General features: G+C 32.8%; 2 protein-coding genes across 2 annotated transcripts; one reads left to right on the top strand and one right to left on the bottom strand.

The window, feature by feature from the left end:
- The first annotated feature begins 348 nt into the window (after positions 1-348).
- LOC111691974 (probable cytochrome P450 6a20) lies at positions 349-7,487 on the top strand. The gene is made up of 4 exons (XM_023455550.1): positions 349-505; positions 564-797; positions 898-1,149; positions 7,357-7,487. The coding sequence occupies exons 1-4, from the start codon at positions 349-351 to the stop codon at positions 7,485-7,487; spliced, it is 774 nt and encodes a 257-aa protein (XP_023311318.1).
- Positions 7,488-15,257: 7,770 nt separating this feature from the next.
- LOC111691973 (zinc finger BED domain-containing protein 5-like) lies at positions 15,258-16,251 on the bottom strand. The gene is made up of 3 exons (XM_023455549.1): positions 16,013-16,251; positions 15,435-15,915; positions 15,258-15,359 (listed from the first exon to the last, which is right to left on the bottom strand). The coding sequence occupies exons 1-3, from the start codon at positions 16,249-16,251 to the stop codon at positions 15,258-15,260; spliced, it is 822 nt and encodes a 273-aa protein (XP_023311317.1).
- Positions 16,252-19,690: the final 3,439 nt, after the last annotated feature.

Here is a 19,690-nt window from a genome sequence, read left to right as displayed (position 1 = left end):
CTACATTTATTTACGATTTGCATACATAATGAGCTTTTGCTGATTTTTCTGTTGTTAGTCTTCAAGTCTCACTGCTTTTTGCATACGTAAAGTTAGCAATTTACGACCTACAGTAGAAAAATACTATATTAAATAACTACGAGTATTGTAACATTAATCTTTTTGTTTTCAGCATGTTTTTCCACCGACGTCATAGGTTCCTGCGCATTCGGACTTGACTGTAACAGCTTCAAGGAACCAAACTAAGCCTTCAGACGTTTCGGGAACAAATTCTTCTCCGTCAGTAAGCTTGACGCAATCAGGTTGACGTTCACTGAGAATTTTCCCGGGCTGGCGCGGGCTTTGAGAATGCGCCAGATCAGCGTCGATGTCTCAGAATTCTTCACGGGGGTGGTAAAGGACACAGTGTCGTATCGCGAGAAGAACCATGTGGTTAGGAAGGATTTCATGCAATTGCTTATGGAGATCAGGGATAAAAACGAAGGGAAGGAAAATGGCCACCATGGTAATATTGTTACATCCTATTTGTATTCACTTATCATGACGTATTTTTTCAGTTTTAGGCGACGGAAATACCCTGACAATGGACGAGATGGTGGCACAAAGTTTCGTATTCTTCATAGCAGGCTTTGAAACCAGCTCCACCACCATGACCTTCGCCTTATTCGAATTGGCCGTTCATCAAGACATCCAGGAGAAACTCAGGGATGAAATCAATGAAGTTTTGGCTAAGCACGAGGGCAAGCTCACCTATGACTCACTCAGTGACATGAAATATTTGGAACAGGTTATAAATGGTATGCACGAATATAACTAAACCAGTACGTCGATAGAAAATTGCTTCATTTCTTTTGTAGCTATTTATAAATAAATAAACAAATATTATGATGATTTCAGAGGCATTGAGGATTCATTCACCAGCACGGTTTCTACAAAAACTGTGTGTCAGTGACTACAAAGTAGATGGAGAAGATTTGGTCATAGAAAAGGGCACTACCTTGTACATCCCTGTACTAGGCCTTCATTACGACGAAGAATATTGGGAGAATCCAAAAGAGTTCGATCCAGAGCGGTTCAGCGAGGAGAAGAAAAAGAATATGAACCAGTTCACTCACTTGCCTTTTGGTCAAGGGCCTAGGATGTGCATTGGTAAGCACTGTTCCTTGTTATTTCTATTGAGAGGGTATCTGCCAGGAGCCCTATTATACCTCATTGTCGTACGGATTTGAATCTGGGGATCTTGGTGGTCAAGTTGAAAGATCAAAACTTCCAATCCGCTTATTATAATTCTGATTGAGCCATTGGTGTAGTGTGCAGTGGTGCTCCATCATGTCGATCACTACACATTCCATCTTAGATTCAGCGGTTTCACCATTGCAATATTTTATTAGGAATTTTTTATATGAAGCAAATTATTTATTAGGAAGAATTGCGCAACTTTTTTACCTCTTGTAATTTTTCGATAAAACCGATAGTTTTCTAGTAAAAAAATTAGATGCATCATCGTTCACTAAAGGGGTAATTGCGAAAATTTGTAAAAATAAAGTAGACGGATGTCATAACAAATAAATTGTTATTTATCATATTAATAAATTGACACTTTCTGTCAACCAATAATTAGTACCAATTGATTAATTTATTATCAGAATAATTATGGCAAATAATATTTATACCAATGACGAATATGTCGACATGCTCCAAGTGTTTTTCGAATCCAGAAAAAATAGTAACGCTGCAGTAAGATTATACCACCAAAGATATCCAAACCGACCGATTCCTCATAGACAAACATTGGCCTCGGTGGAAAGAAGGCTTCGCGAAACTGGTAAAATTCAGCCCAATCGTGAGGGTGCCGGAAGAAGGCATAATGTCCGAACTGTTGAAACTGAGGAAGCTATACTGGAACATCTAGAACAAGACTGTGGTACAAGCACAAGACAGGTGTCCAGGCAACTGCAAGTTTCTCACAGTCTTGTGTGGAATGTAGCTCATGAAAATCTTTTATACCCTTTTCACCATCAACCCGTGCAAGAATTGAATGACCCTGATTTACCTAACCGCGTGGATTTTTGTCAATGGTACATTAATATTTCCAGGCATGACTTAAATTTCCTAATGAATATACTTTTCACCGATGAAGCAAATTTTCCGAGAGTAGGTGCAGTAAACCTTCATAATGTTCATTCATGGTCGGAAGAAAATACTCATGAAATATTTGTTTCAAGATGTCAACATAATTTCAGTTTAAACGTTTGGATGGGAATTGTAGGAAATACTCCAGTAGGTCCTTTTATTGTTCCACACAGGCTTGGAGCGGCCGAGTATCTTAGATTTCTTTTGTGGGAACACATAAAAAGTACTGTTTATGCCACTCCTGTTGCCTCCTTAGAAGAACTACGCTTAAGAATATTTCAGGCAATATGACCTTCGCAATAACCAAGAACTATTTGTGCGTGTGCGTTATATTCAACAGACGTATTAGGTTATGCTTGCAGCAAAATGGAAATTATTTCGAGAATATTCTTTAAATTTGATTTTGCATTTCTTGTTTTCCGTTTGTATTAAATTTTATTTCAGGTAAATAACTTTACCTAATACTTGTCCCATAGTCATAAGTTATTAAACATTTTTTCATTAATTAATAGCAAATTATTCTTAATGTTATTTTTAAATTACCAGCTTATTGACAGAAAGTGTCAATTTATTAATATGATAAAAAACAATTTATTTGTTATGATATCCGCCTACTTTATTTTTACAAATTTTGGCAATTACGAACGATGACGCATCTAATTTCTTCACTAGAAAACTGTTTTATCGAAAAATTACAAGAGGTAAAAAAGTTGCGCAATAAATGAGTCAGTAGGGTATTTTAGCCGGCAGGGAGTCTCCCCCCTCCACTTTCTGGCTTGGGATGACCTTGAGGCCGAAGGCCGATGACGTNAATATTTTATTAGGAATTTTTTATATGAAGCAAATTATTTATTAGGAAGAATTGCGCAACTTTTTTACCTCTTGTAATTTTTCGATAAAACCGATAGTTTTCTAGTAAAAAAATTAGATGCATCATCGTTCACTAAAGGGGTAATTGCGAAAATTTGTAAAATTAAAGTAGGCAGATGTCTTAACAAATAAATTGTTATTTATCATATTAATAAATTGACACTTTTTGTCAACCAATAATTAGTACCAATTGATTAATTTATTATCAGACTAATATGTCGACATGCTCCAAGTGTTTTTCGAATCCAGAAAAAATAGTAACGCTGCAGTAAGATTATACTACCAAAGATATCCAAACCGGCCGATTCCTCATAGACAAACATTGGCCTCGATGGAAAGAAGGCTTCGCGAAACTGGTAAAATTCAGCCCAATCGGAAGGGTGCCGGAAGAAGGCGAAATGTCCGAACTGTTGAAACTGAGGAAGCTATACTGGAACATCTAGAACAAGACTGTGGTATAAGCACAAGAGCGGTGTCCAGGCAACTGCAAGTTTCTCACAGTCTTGTCTGGAATGTAGCTTATGAAAATCTTTTATACCCATTTCATCATCAACCCGTGCAAGAATTGAATGACCCTGATTTACCTAACTGCGTGGATTTTTGTCAATGGTACATCAATATTTCCAGGCATGACTTAATTTTCCTAATGAATATACTTTTCACCGATGAAGCAAAATTTCCGAGAGTAGGTGCAGTAAACCTTCATAATGTTCATTCATGGTCGGAAGAAAATACTCATGAAATATTTGTTTCAAGATGTCAACATAATTTCAGTTTAAACGTTTGGATGGGAATTGTAGGAAATACTCCAGTAGGTCCTTTTATTGTTCCACACAGGCTTGGAGCGGCCGAGTATCTTAGATTTCTTTTGTGGGAACACATAAAAAGTACTGTTTATGCCACTCCTGTTGCCTCCTTAGAAGAACTACGCTTAAGAATATTTCAGGCAATATGACCTTCGCAATAACCAAGAACTATTTGTGCGTGTGCGTTATATTCAACAGACGTATTAGGTTATGCTTGCAGCAAAATGGAAATTATTTCGAGAATATTCTTTAAATTTGATTTTGCATTTCTTGTTTTCCGTTTGTATTAAATTTTATTTCAGATAAATAACTTTACCTAATACAATTACGTCCCATAGTCATAAATTAGCAAATATTTTTCATTAATTAATAGAAAATTATTCTAAATGTTGTTATTAAATTACCAACTTATTGACAGAAAGTGTCAATTTATTAATATGATAAATAACAATTTATTTGTTATGACATCCGCCTACATTATTTTTACAAATTTTCGAAATTACCTCTTTAGTGAACGATAACGCATCAAATTTTTTTATTAGAAAACTATAGGCTTTATCAAGAAACTACAAGAGGTAAAAAAGTTGCGCAATACATCAGTCTTCCCAATAAATATTTTTAAATAAATAATTTGCTTCTTATAAAAAATTTCTAGTAAAATATTGCAATGGGGTTGACTGTTTCACTCCTTCTTAAAATACGCCAATGATCGAAAAAATATTGAAAAGTTGTCACTTTATTAGTAGGATGCTCATACCAAGTTTAGTGTCTCTAGCATTCCCGACGTTAAAGAAAAAAAAATAAAATGTGAATTTCATTCCCCTCCTTTAAGAGGGTATATCGTCTCAGGGGTGCAACTTTCATATATAGGTATTTTTACNCATATCGCACCTTCGCTTCAAAAGTGTCACAACTCAAAAAATTCAATTTTTGACATAATACCACCATTGATTTTGATTTTCAGTTAGTTGCAGTTAAAATGGTTCCAAAATGCTATTTGGTTTTTGGCCCCTTTGCTGAAACCTTTATAATCATCAATAATGTTTTTAAACAATTTAGTTACTTTTGTCGCTAGAGCTTTTTCATCTTTTCTGAAAAATGAAGGATTTTGACTTGTGACACTTTTGAAGCAAGGGTGCGATATGTAGATTGAAATTTCCTTTCAAACCATATAAGCATTGTTAAGGTTGCTGTTACTACTTTTAGAGATATTTGCAATTTTCTATTTATTGGACAGTTTTTCTCATATCGGAGACCTGTGGTCAAATTGGTCAGAAACACTCCAAAATAATAGAAATAACTTGACATTTGTCATGTTAATTGTCAAATTATTGTTGCATCTGAATAGTTTTTGCTGAATATTTAAATAAAACTGCATAATGATCTTTTAAATTATAGTAATGAAGAATATTTTAATTTGTCATTAACATGTGGAGAATTTGCTACTTGTTCTATCAATGTTTGCATGATCCTCACAGATGTGTAAAATAGATTTAACGCTAACTGGACTTTTCTTCAGGTTTCTTCTCATAGTCAAACACCATTTCCTTCTCATTTTCTCATCCTTTGTTACATTAAAGAATAATTTGTTGGGGGCAGTCATTGTTGTAGAACTACACACGAATACCACAATATTTACGTTCAGATATTGTTAATGTCTTTCATGTTCTCGTGTTGTAATTCTGATCCTGAAGCTGTCACGCTCTAAAGCTACCTAGGTAGATATTGTGAAAATGTTCGTAGACTCTATGAAAATTAACTAAACTTGTCTTTAAATTTATACCACTTTATACACTAAAACTAACTACTCAAAACTACTCTGAATTTGATGTGAACATAAACTAAATCAACACGAGATTAAATGACAGCAGGGCCGGCGTCCCCGTCTTGTCAGTCTTAACACATATCAGATCCTGATGTCACAAATTGTTTGAACAATTAGATACCGTTTTCGCCTACATAATTATATTCAATATTTCAATAATTATTTACATAATAATTAATAGTTAAAGGGGTTTTACTTATAGAAACATGCTTTATAGTCATTTTCTGCACTTTAAATAAATTTTGCTTCAAAATAAAATTTGATACAACTTCCTCATTGAAAGGTCCGTATTACGACTTCCGGTCTAGACCGGAAGTGGTGTTTTTAGATAGGAAGTTGATTTTTTTAAATGGAAACACTCATTTTTTACCACGGATTTCGATTGAAAAACGAAAGAAAAAATATTTTATTATTTTTTTGACTTAACTCATATTCTGGCCATAAAAAATAAAAAAAAAAGAACAAGAATCTTGAGACAACGGAGTACCTTGTTGGGATCACTTTTTTAAAAGTTGTAGGGTGCAAAAAAGGGATATCTTGACATGACCTTGATCTTGACTTCAAGGTCGTTTGAAGACCAAATTGAAAATTTTAAATGGGACCCTTTTTTTTGACCTTGGAAATTACAACAGGGGGAAATTTTATAATAATTCGACGTCGATACGTGTAAGTGAGTGGATGTGTATTTCCTACTCTGTGGTTTTTTAAATTTATTTCTATGTTGAATTTAATTTAATGTATTAATAATTACTCGTGGTACAAGTTTTAGAGGTGATACCACCGAATCCTCATAACCTATTACGCTGACAGTGAATGGAATGACAACAGTTATACAAGAATGCGTACAGGAGCAGACTAGTCTTCTGGTTAATGAAATAAATGCCTTAAAGCAAGAGGCAGATTTAAGAGAGTTTAATATCGAAATGGTTAGACTACTCACTAGTAAGGATTACATGCATCAAGTGACACATGCTGAAAACAACATACTTCCATTCCAAGTAAACGTTTAGGCTTGAATAGTTTAACAGAAACTTTATCTTCTGTTGCTACCTTTATTGAAAGTAAAACTGTACAGAAAAAAAGTGTAAACATAAATATGAGAAAACAAAAAATTTATTCACACAAGTACACAAATAAAAATAAATACACCAAACTCAGAACAAGAAAGAAGAAGAACATGATAATTGGCACAAACAAAACAAATACAACTGAAAATTTCAGAGGCTCCACACGACGTTTGTGGCTTTATGTTGGCCGCTGCAAACCTAATTCAAGCCCAGAAAATATTAAGACGTATCCAGAACAATGATCGCCTGGTCATGTGTTCGAAGTTACCATATTACCTTCTCTGGCTAAAAATTCCTTCTTTTATGGTGGAAGCAGATATGTAATTCCAAGAACTATTTTATTCACCATCGTTTTGGCCCGATGGGGTGCTTGTTAAAAGATTTGAATTTTGTACTGAAAATAAGCCAAATACTTTTTCACAAAACTAAACCTGTAATCTTGGGTAATCTCAATCTTCAAATTATAAGTTTAAAATAAAAATTATAAATAAGATAAATAACATTGTAGGAGTCATTTTAGTGTTTATGTGGTTGTGAGGTTGGGAGTATTAGTATGAAATATAATGGCGGAAGTGTTGATGTACGTTTTACGTTTAGTCAATGTTAAGCAGAAATAAAGTTTAGAAAATTAGTAGACATTTATTAATATTCTTAGTGTTACGAGTAGGGTGTGATCTGGAGAGAGAAAACATCCCCTATAGTTATCAGGTGTGGGGTAAAAGACCGGATAAAAGACTAATTAAAGACAGTGTAAAAAACCAGTTGGAAACCAGTGACAGACACTGATAAAAATGGCGGCAGATGCTCAGTTTATGGATCAATGAAATGAGAATGAACATGGAAATAATTCCGGAGAAGGAAATATAGACAGTATAAGTGCTTTAGTGAATACAGTCAACATTCTGGTTAAGCAAAACTCAGATTTACTAAATATGATGCAACTTAATCAGGATATGCAACAACAAAGTAACAGTAGCTCCAATGGCAGTCAAAATTCTAATACGTTTAACGTGATGCCGGACCTTAGTAAATCCATAATGAATTTTAGAGGTGAATTAAGTCCCCAGCATGCAGTAACCTGGTTAATCCAGCTGAAGAACATAGCACTACAGTTGGCCCGACGCATTTATTCTACAAACAGCTTATAAACACTTAGTAGGTGCCACAAAACATTGACTACAGGGTAGAGACACAGAAATTAGAAACTGGAATGAATCTGAGACAGTCTTTCGCAAGACATTCATTTTTGAAGAAAATAAAACTAACTTATGGCGCCGTATGCAAGGTCACAGCCAGCGAGTTAATCAAAATATTAGTACATACTTCCATGACAAAGTATCATTATGTAAAGTGTGTAACCCGCAATTTGCTGAGATTAAGGAACAAGTAGCAATAGGGTTATTGTCAGAAAAGCTTTCAGATTTTATACTAGCAAAATATTATGCAGACGAAGACGATTTATTCAAGGATATAGTAAACTGTAAAAGTTCATGGTGCAAGAAACGGGAAAGGAAAGTCAGAAACAAATCGAAGACCACAGAATGCTACTTATGTCAGAAACCAAAAACCAGAAATAAAGAATGAAGTATAAGAGATAGGAACATCTCACCCAAAATGTTACAATTGCAATGAAACCGGTCCCTTTGGAACAACTATCCGAAGCATCTAGGAGTGAAGGGTTCCTGCTAAATTTGTGGTTCCACTGAACATCAGAAGAGAATGTGCCCTAGGACCAAAACCAAACAGGAGGCAGCTACTTCACCGAATACCATCACTTTAGTAGAAGACAGAGATACTAACTTTTTAAGCAAGGATTGTATGGAAGCCAAGAAGGAAAAGAATTTTCATAAGTCAACTACAATGTTAATAAGTCCTTCCATGTATAAGGTTGGTGTGTTTTTAATGAGTTTAAATCTAGATGTAGATTGCATAATTGACTCAGGTAGCCCTATTTCAATGTTGATAGTGTTTATTTTATGATAACGTTAGAGTTAATAACAATACTTTATAATATTAAATTTTATATTGTCGATGCGGAAACTATGTCATTTCAGGGTTTATTAGATAGAGATTTCATATCCCATTCAAACATACAGAAGGTTGTTTTTGAAACCAATTCTGTACAAATTATTCCTCGATCAGTTCATTTAGATTTTGTGACAAATGAGGTACTGCTGGTCGAAAGTATTGAAGATTCATCCATCGATTTGAACATAAATCCTAAATTACCGGCTTTAGTGGTATCTGAAACAAAAGAGATAATTAAGAACTATTATTTACACGCTATAAGACCTGAAAAATCAAGTACAGATTTTAAAATGCATATTACCTTAAATAAGATTGAACCATTTAGCTATCGGGCTAGGCCAATGGTGGGCAACAAACTGGCGGACCGCGGTTCAGGTCCGGACCGTGGAAGGTAAAATACTGGACCGCCAAAAATTTTTTGAAAGTATAAATTATTAAATAAAAAATAAGTGAGACAGTTTTGATAGCATGATGGTTGGTTTATAAAAAAGTATTAGTCCTAACTTAGCCGTAACTTAACCTTAATCTTAGTCCTAAAAAGTTAAATGTACAGAATGTAATGTACCGGTTTATAAAAATCCCTAGTCGTAAGGAGGTCTTAAGACATGACCTTGAAAGTTCGCATCTTTTAATTTTTCTAGGATTAAGACTAAGATCTGAGAAGTGCGCATGCACAAGTATTGCATTTCGTAGCACTAGCATAGTGGTCTCCTGTCTTTGTCTATGGTGGTCGCCATTACGCCATTACCATAGTAATAGGTTATATTTTTCTTTTCACTCATCAACAAAACAAATAAAATAACATTACCACAGAATATTAATCAAATATTATACTGTGATATTACTAGCCATGCTCGTAGTCGAATCGCTCATTGGTTAATCTTAATAAAATTAGGACCACACATTGTTTTTATAAACGTGTACCTATTCTTAGGACTAATACTAAGATTAGTGTAAAGGTTAATACTAAGGCTAAGACTAAGTTAGGACTAATTCTTTTTTATAAACCAACCATGACTCTGAAATTTGGTAGTGTTGGGTTTTTTTGTATGAGAATTACAGATTTGGAGCTTATTTTCACGTTGCTCTTAGAGGGCACTTGTTTCACCGTATTATTTAGGTAAATCAAAACATATTTTTTTTATCTGTTGAGCTATGCTTAAAAAAAATCTAAAAGAACGTTCAATTCTACATAAAAAATGTACTCTTGTTTAGGTCGCCTAACTTTATTGGTTTCTGAATTATTTGCATTTAAAAGTTTCAATGCATTTTGTGGTGATTTTCTTTCAGGCGTTATATTGCTATTTCTTTTCTAAGTAGGCTTGTGTCAATTTTCGTGTCAATAAATATTAGCGTATTTTGCGTGCGTGTGATTTATTATTCATGCAAAATTATTAGCTAGTGATCAAAAAAAGCCATGACATAATAATTTTAAACAGTGAGATGCGTGATATGATTTGTGTTTTTGCCCAGGCTAATTTTAATGGACATGCGGTAGCCCGAAGATATGAACACATGTACCCAAATAGATTGCAACCTAATCTATCCAGAAATCTTTACAAACGCTTAGACAAAACTGATCTTTTCGACCAAAAAGTAACCATGGTAGTCCAAAATCTATCACAGTCGATGAAGAAGAGGAAGATGTTTCGTAAAATTCCGATATGAGTACTCGTCGGTTAAGTGCGGCAACGGGGGTAGGCCAGTCGTCCATTTGTAGAATTTTGAAAAAAGAAATGCTCCATCCATATCATTATACTCCGGTTCAGCAGTTATTGTTTCAAGATTTACCAGCTTGTTTAAAATTTACTCAGTTTGTACAAAATATGCAAATGGAAAACCCAGATTTCCTCAATAACATTTTATTTACCGATGAGGCGACGATTACTAGACGGGGAGTTTTCAATTGGAAGAACAATCATTTGTGGGATTCCGAAAATCCGCATGCTGTAAAAGAAAGACATTTTCAGCATGAGTTTAAGGTGAATAATTTGGTGTGGTTTAATTTCTGTTTTTTTCGTAGGACCTTTTCACTCATTCTAACTGGACCTCATTATTTAAACTTTCTTCAACATAATTTAAACGAGCTTCTAGATGATGTACCACTCGCTTTAAGAGAGATTTAAGGGGGGCGTTTTTATGCACAATTTTCAATGAATTTTTTTGTCCAATTGTTTAAAAATTTTAAGCAAGTTGGAAACGATATCTCTTCACTGTACTACTCATACAAGTGTTCTTCAGGGTGTGAGATAACTGACAACACATTTTAAGTAAGAAAAAAAAAACATATTTTTTTATCTTACGTTTCCTGAACTTTACACGACTGTTGAACATACAGATAAAAGCGTACGGTATTATAAACATACCCACACCCAGCAGAATGCTTTTAGGATACTATTTATACATGAATTAATAAGAATTATTGAGTAGTTTTATAAATCAATTGGACAAAACAGGAAAGGTACGTGTTCTGATATTTTATATTATCCGTCATCTTTTCATGCCGAGCAATTGAAGAAATCCTTCGTATTTCAACTTTTCTATAGTTTAGACACTATCGAAAAGAGGGCGATAGTCACAGTTGTCGTTCTAAGGTATTTTTTGCCGAACCAGAGCCGGACTAACTTCAATATGTTTGAGTTGTATTTGCGCTGATTTTAGATAATATAAAAGAATGTGATGGCAGTGCTTGTTTAATGGGAATATTAAGCTTTGCATGTAAAATAATCGTAATAATAAAACTGTTATTCCGAGTTCTTACGAATACTGTTAAATACTAGTAAGTTAAAAAATTTTAATTCTGACAATTAATAATTAGTCTAATAGTAAAAGAGCTATAAACACAAATAAATTATAGTACTTAATACACATATTTTGATAATAGTCCAGATAATATAATCGATAATATAATTACTAGAGAAGAAAGAATTAGGCAAATGCCATTCGGTATCAGTCAGACTGTCTAAACTAAAATGGAGCGTGATAAGATAATTAAAATTTCCTACACAGTGGCAGTTTTTTTTAGAAGCGGGGGAGTCAGTGTCTCCCTAAGATTTCTTTAAGATATTTTTCACAAATTGATTTTTGTATGTTTTACTAGTTATTAGATCCAGTATAATTTTAGAAACCATAATTCTGAATACAGAATTTTGTATGTAATAATTACTGTTGTTTGTTGAAGAGTGACTTCAAGTTATTATTACATTTTTCTTGAGAAGCAAGCCAAATGAGTTCCCCTAAAAATATTTTTTACAATTTAATTTTTCTGTTGTGTTTTATTAGTTTTTAAATGAAATGTTTATTAATTAGCCTCTGTTTAAAAAGTGATTGATTTATGTAGATACTTTACAATTTACAACACATTTTAAAGCAAATGATTCGTTCTCGCATCGTCACGATGAAATAGGTACGGTCACATATTACTAACAATATGTGGTACGGTGGAATACGGAAAGTGCAGGTGTACTGTACAACTCGCCGGCATGCCTCTGATAAAGTGTTTTTAGATGTGTTTAAACAAAGGGCATGTTTTTATGACAGAATAGTTACCTACTTATTATTAATGTAGGTCAAGGAGGAACTGGAGGCAAATACGCTGTGAACAAATGAAATGATGACTTACTAATTAAAAATATTTTATTTGATTATACCAGTTAGATTTTTTTACAGTTATTTTTGGTTTTACTATAACTGCTTAATTATATGCCTAATTAATAACGATTGTATGGCATCAGTATTTCGTGGCAGATTAACAAGCGTGCGTTGTATACTAATTTGCTTAACATTATAATTAACATTTTTGATAAAATATTAAATCAAATGTAGAGTTTTCTTATATACAGGGTGTCTCAAAATTAGTGTCCAATAACGTACCACTTGATTATATTGCGAAAAATAAGAATATTTTTTCAAATAAACATGGGTAGAGAGATGTTTCCTAAGGGAGCTACACCCCCTAAATAGGGCCTAAAATTATTATTTTTTATATTTTCGAAATGGGTTGAAGGAAAGTTATGAATGTTGATACCATGAACGCTCTTAAAAGTCGAAATAGATTATCATAAAATTTTTCAAAAATTTTAATCATCTCAATTGGGGGGGGGGGTCGTCGGCTTAAATTTGCCACTATTGTTTTGTTTGCTGAAATTTTCAAATTCAGATCAAAACAACATCACCTTTTTTTCATAGAAAACTCAGATCAATCAAATTTTATAGCAACAAATGCATGCAAAATTTGAACCGATTCTCCCCCTCCCCTTGCTCGGGACGGCCCATAACAAACTTTTCTAAGCACTTTTCACGTTGTTTATTACAATGTATATTGATATGATGACATATGAAAATTCATAATGGTACATGTGCCCATTTTAACCATTCAAGACGAATTTATTATTAAGGTAACTTAATGAATTGCTTAAATTCGTTTTTCTCGGAAATGGAGCATTTTATCCAATGAACTAAAGAGTACCTCTTTTGTAAAAGAAATGAATATCTATCATATGTTGGCATGAAAACTTGAACTTGAAAAAATTTCGACAAGTAAAAAAAATAGAGGCAAATTTTAGCCAACGATTAAAATTTTATGATGATAATGAGCGTCAATTATGTCAAAATTTATAATTTTCCTAGAACCCGTTTCGAAAATATTTAAAAAAATGAATTTTTTGAGGCCCCTTTTAGGGAGCGTAGATCCCTTAGGAAGCATCTCTCGACCCATGTTTATTTGAAAACATATTCTTATTTTTGGCTATATAATCAAGTGATAAATTATTGGACACTAATTATGAGACACTCTGTATATAAGGAAGCTCTACATTTGATTTAATATTTTATCAAAAATGTAAATTAAAATGTTAAGCAATACAACGCATGCTCGTTAATCTTCCGCCACGTTATTTTGAATACCACGAAAATAAAAAACTTTATTAGGCCGACATGCAGGTTTGCTAAAATAAACAATGTTTAGAAAAAAATACACATGCTTACGCTGGAAGTATGGCTTTCGTAATGGTATAAGTAAAATTTTCATATTTTTTATTTCAAAGTGTATAATGTTTAGTTTTCCTATTACTGAATGTTAAGTTTCAATAAAATATATGTTTGCTTATATTTATTTTCTTACAAATCTATTTACAGAGCCACTAAACATGCGTGCAATGTAGGAATAATATATGATTCTCCGTCCCTTGCGCGTTTGCAAGCCTGAATCAGGGTTGCCAGCTCAATTTTTCTTCCTTCAGTAGAAATGTATTAAAAAATTCAGTAGAAATCAGTAGACTTATTTTATATTATAGTAGGATGGAGAAAAGACATCTCTATCGGTTATTATTAAACTATATTTTCGTAATCGGTAGATAAATGAAAGAAATAACTTTTAATTCATAAACTTGACAAAATAAATTTTAGAAACCACAGAACACTATTTTAGAAACCTTGACTTCACAACGGAAACTCATCTCTATCTGACCCTAACCCAACTTCGGCGCGAGATTTAAAATTTAAATTGAAATGCTACAATCCCATGCAAATTGTAAAAAAATAATTGGATAACTTGGGAATTTTGGCTAAATAAAAGTATATTGCTGAAACGAAATGTATATCTTAGACGTAAAGAAAACAAACAAAACAGATACAAATAAAATAAATAACATTTTTTTTAATAAAAACATTCTACATTTAAAACTACTTAACAAAATAAAGGTGTACCAAAAAAAAATAACGATTTAATAAGTAACAAATTTCCATAGGAATATGTTATATGTACATAAAACAACAAATTTATTCAGAATCTGTTACATCATAATCAAGTTCTTTTTTATACATATTATTATTGTGTAAATGTATTACATCTCTTGAAAAACTAACATTATAACAACATGCTTTTCTAGTCTTAAGAAAGTTTTTTGTATGTAGATGCCCCACAATACTAGCTGATGAAAGTTTATTTCTTTCATCAGTTTTCATTAAATTTATAGCTGAGAAAATCCTTTCTACATTCGCCGATGAATGTGGTAAAATTAACAAATTAAAAACAAATCTGTTTAGAATGGGAAACATAGGGGTTTCGTCACCGTAGCATATATTTTCAATGTTTTCCCAAAACTTCTCTATCTCTACGTTATAATTGGACTCTATTTCTGTATTTCTAAGTAATCGCCATTCATTATCTAACAATTGCAATTCATTTTCCGCAATCAAATTTGGAAAATATTTTGCAAGTGGGATGATACTGTTACCTCTCTTATCCAAAATATTTTTTACACTTATTAAATTTATATTCATCAAAACTGGGTCGTTAAAATCAAACCTTTGGTTAATTTGTTTCGCGGCCTCTATGTAAAAATCTAGGCATCTTTTTCTAAAAATAGATTTATCGGTGTCATTTAATGAATCGAGTAACACTAGGACTTTTGCCCCTAAATATATTTCCTCTAATGGCATAAAATTATTTGGATCTTTATAATTTACTTGATGAAGTGGCGTTTTTATTAGTACATCTCTTTTTATAAAACATTCTAAAAAAGATTTTTACACAACACTGACAGATTTGTGTAATTCTTGAATCACTGGTTTTTCACATTGCATCTGTCTGTTCAGATTATTGAAAAAAGCTAAAGAAAATTCTAAGAACTGAAAATATAACTTTGTAAACCGATCATTTAACTTTGTCAAAATATTCTGTGGTGCTAAGGTATGGTCATTTACAGTAGCATCCGTGAAAAATAATATTAATGCATTATATTGCTCTAGGATTCTAGAAACTACGGTTTCAAGGGAGAGCCATCTTGTTTGAGCTGGATGTAAAATTTTATGAATGTTTACATTACTAAAACTTTGAAATTCTTTAAACGTTTCCACTCTTTTTGGGCTGTTAGAGAAATAAGGGTATATCTCACGTGCTAAATCTTCAATGCTTCTAGGTAATTTTAAACATGCATTTGATGCACACAGATGAAAGCTGTGACATATACATTTTACTACATAAACATTTGGTATATCTACTTTTAACCTTGACACAACTGAATTGTGTCGGCCAACCATAACGCTGGCACCATCAGATGCGAATCCTATTAAATTCCGCTGGTAGGGAATTTTCTTCCTATCAAAGAAGTTTGTAACTTCTCTATACAAATCTTCAGCTTTGGCATCTTTAAGTGGCAGCAAGGCGAGGAAACTGTCTTGAATTCTGTAAAATTTATTATACGAGCTTAAAAGTAAAAATAATGAAATTAATAGAAGAAACTAAATTTAGTTAACAAATATATATTATCATATGAACTTACGTCTTATTATGGCGGTATCTACAAACAAGACACAAATGCTTTGTGCATGAACGATCCGTGGATTCATCAATTATTAATGAAAATTTGGTGTTGCTTAAAATTTCACAAATTTCCTTTTCATTTTTCTTCCCAATTACATTCTTAACAATACAAGAGCATTTAGTACGACTGCACTTAATTTTTTTTGCTATATCAGAGTCAGGACAGACTTTGGTTAATAGCTCAGGTAAATGTTCCATTAAATTATATGACAAATTGTGTTCAGTAATAAAAGCTGCAAGATGTAAATCCACAGTTTTTAATGCTGTTTGATGATTAGATACCCCTTTAAAAACCGCCATATCTGTTAAAGTACTCTGACTTTTTAGTTTAATAGATTTGCATTGCTTAGTGTGTGGCACTATCCTGATGACAAACTAATGCTAATCGTCCAGTAGCTTTAATGGAAATATTTTTATTACAAACACGGCACATAGCAAAGTATCCGTTTTTTCCTTGGCTGACCCAGTTTTGAAATTGCTCCTCTTCGATCCAGCTTTTTTTAAATTTTTGATCATACTTCATTTTTTTTCGATTCAAGTTAACCTCATTTTCAGAATAATATTCGTCGGAGGTCTCGGCACTTGCACTCGAACTAAAAAGAAATTAGTTATCACATAAATATTATTAATTAATAAATAAAGTTGTACCTACCTCATATTTAACTTAGTATCCAAGATCAAAATGGGTTTACTTTGTTCACAAATATTATCCATTCCAACGTAAATGTATCGTCTAAAAGGATACAGTACAATATAGAAAATGCATATACCATCTTATAAACGATTAGAGTTATTTGGATCCTCGATTACTATTTTTTTATTATCAATTTTCAATATTACTTTGTATTTTTTGCAAAGTGAATCCATTACCAAATTTTTTTATTTACAACTTATACCTAACAAAACCTCTAAAAAAAAACGAAGTAGTGACTAGATATGAAACAGAAAATAAATAAACAAAGATAGAAATATTAACTTAAGATCCAAACCAACGCACAAGTCCGGTTTGATGGTTTGGCAAACTCTGCCAAACCGGGTTAACTATATTTCTCGCCGAAACGTTAAACCGCAGCAAACTATAGTTAACCGGGTTAGCGGTTTTCTCGCCAAAAAACCCTTTATGACATCTAACATTTATCTAGGATCTAACCATAAAAGATTCGACCATCGCTAAGGGCGCGTTCGAAATTTACAGAGCTGTGTCTTTAAACAACGCGTTCGGAAATTTATGCAAGGTAAGTTTAGTCGTATAATAATAAAGTTGATTTTTCTTCTACAACTCAGGAAGATTTTTTTTAACATACTTTATCGATGTATGGTTTTGTCATTACAGTTTTCAGTAGATCGATCAAATATTTCAGTAGATCAGTAGATCAAAGTCCAAATCAGTAGATCTACTGAAAAATCAGTAGACCTGGCAACCCTGGCCTGAACCCATCTCGCTTGCACTCATAGACCGCTACGATGTTTACGACGGAACCCTTTTATTGGCTGTAATTAAGAAACGCTACCGACTTTTTTGTCTGTCATTTCACTTTTGTGGTTAAATTGTATTCCTAAAGCCGAATTTCATAGTCTGCAGGTGGTACAAATCAAGGAGTTTTTGAAAAAAAAACAAGTTTGAGTAGCCGCCTCCGGCCAAACGTAGCGATATTTCTTCAACTTTAAACCAATTTCAACATTAATGTGCTTATCCTTTGGTACAAATGATGGGAAAAAATCACGCCAGCTCTTAGGCTATAAGTATTTAGTCCAAGCATTATAGAGAAATGCTTACAGAAATTATTACCTGGAAAAAAAATGACCGTATAGAAAATTAAATTTTAAATCGAGTTACTGTTCTTTAAACTCGATCCAAAATGGCGAATGTAGAGTATTGGGTATCAAGGGTTACAAATAACACCGTCACCACCAGATTATAATAATATATTAACAAGTAGTACTGTATACGTATAAAATATGAGAGTAACAGAGCGACAAATACTAAACAGCTCAGGTGTCGTTCCCTCATTCGACTGGGACTGACTTGCCCTCTTCCCGAGTTCCCGCTGCACGAGGGAGGTTGACGGGTTCTCGCTAGGTCCCATCCCCACTGAACCTCTCACAGCGGCGCTCCCAGTGTCAGGGTATAGGGAACCACCACACGAACATGGTTAAAAAAAAATCGCAAAGTTGCAAAAAATAGTTTTTCTAAAATAACTAAAAAAATATAGCACCGATCGAAAAATTTTAAAAGAGAAAGTTGTAGGTTTTAAAAAGATCTATCGACTGATTTTTTGTAAGTACCGATTGCTCTGTTACTTTTCGAGATATATCGAAAAAACCGTTAAAAATCTTCTCTTTTCTCTTCTATAACTCGTTTACATTTACGTTCTCTTACTATTTACTGCAAGCATAGCCCGCGGCAAGCCAAAAAAGTACATATTTGAAAAATTTTAAAATATTAATTATTTTTCGATATATCGATTTTTTGAAAAAAAGGCGTTCTCGAAAATTGGCTAGATCTTCTCAGCGGATAGCCCTACAGTGACGATGTTTGGTTTATTTTCTTCGTAAAGAGTTATATTATCATGCTGTTAAAAAATGATTTTATTAATTTTAAGGATCAAAATATGACTAAAAAGTTGGACTTTTTTGGGTGTTTTTTCAAATAACTATTTCAATTTTTATTTTATAAAAATGGCTTTTAAAGACACATAAAGACTGCTGACATATTTCAGGAATAAAAAAAAAATTTTTTTCTACGACCTCAAGCCGAGATAATTTTTTTATTTAGAAAAAATTTTGAAGACGCAATTAACATTTTACAGCGATGCGCTTGATGGAGGTTAATATTGAATACTTATATTTTCAAAAAAAAATTAGTAGAATATGTTTACTTGATTTTTAGTATTAGTAATTGAGTAATAAACTGAAGCGTGCAAGCGCTGAGTGCGTCAGCTGGACCGGCCGGAGAAGTAGGGGGAAGCGCCGTGCGCTCGCTCTGAAAACTGATGACTTGCAGTCTAAATGTCTCGCGCTTTCAAAATCTTTGATATCCCGGCTTCTGGACCACGTACAAAAATTCTTTTGTACTTAATCTGGGGTAGCTAAACACGAATATTACAGTCATTTTCGCCTTAGAAGCAAAATAGTCCCGTAAATGTTTAGTTTCTATTTAACTTATATTTTTTGCATATATCGTCATTTTAATAATTGTTGCTGCCTTTTTAACAATTACTTCATCATTTCATTAATTAATTAATTTTGGTGTAAAATAAGTTTAAATAATTTAATTTATTTACGAAAATATTTAATTATTGTACAACTATGTATAAAATATCTATAACATTATTACAATGAAAACTAAAATTATTTATCGAATGAAATTCTTCTATTCTTTGTCGGATTGTCTTTTGATTAATTTTCTTGTTCGTCTTCCATATTTTCGTGAAGAAGTATAATAAAAGTAAAAAAAATGTAGGTTAAATAAAAAGTAAACATTTACGGAACTATTTTGCTTCTAATGCGAAAATGACTATAATATTCGTGTTTAGCTACCCCAGATTAAGTACAAAAGAATTTTTGTACGTGGTCCAGAAACCGAGATATCAAAGATTTTGAAAGCGCGAGACATTTAGACTGCACGTCATCAGTT

The sequence above is a fragment of the Anoplophora glabripennis genome, unplaced genomic scaffold (genome assembly GCF_000390285.2).
Source record: "Anoplophora glabripennis isolate ALB-LARVAE unplaced genomic scaffold, Agla_2.0 scaffold637, whole genome shotgun sequence".
Taxonomy (NCBI): Eukaryota; Metazoa; Arthropoda; class Insecta; order Coleoptera; family Cerambycidae; genus Anoplophora; species Anoplophora glabripennis.
The sequence above is the reverse complement of the archived record's forward strand: the minus strand, read 5'-3'. Positions and strand labels throughout refer to the sequence as shown.

Coding starts and splice junctions, on each gene's coding strand:
- LOC111691974 (XM_023455550.1), top strand. CDS start 349: ATGCGCCAGATCAGCGTCGATGTCTCAGAATTCTTCACGGGGGTGGTA. Junction 506..563: donor GAAGGAAAATGGCCACCATG/GTAATATTGTTA, acceptor TTTCAGTTTTAG/GCGACGGAAATACCCTGACA. Junction 1,150..7,356: donor AGGGCCTAGGATGTGCATTG/GTAAGCACTGTT, acceptor TAATATTCTTAG/TGTTACGAGTAGGGTGTGAT.
- LOC111691973 (XM_023455549.1), bottom strand. CDS start 16,251: ATGGAACATTTACCTGAGCTATTAACCAAAGTCTGTCCTGACTCTGAT. Junction 15,916..16,012: donor AGATACCGCCATAATAAGAC/GTAAGTTCATAT, acceptor TAAATTTTACAG/AATTCAAGACAGTTTCCTCG. Junction 15,360..15,434: donor TATTTTTCACGGATGCTACT/GTAAATGACCAT, acceptor TTATATTTTCAG/TTCTTAGAATTTTCTTTAGC.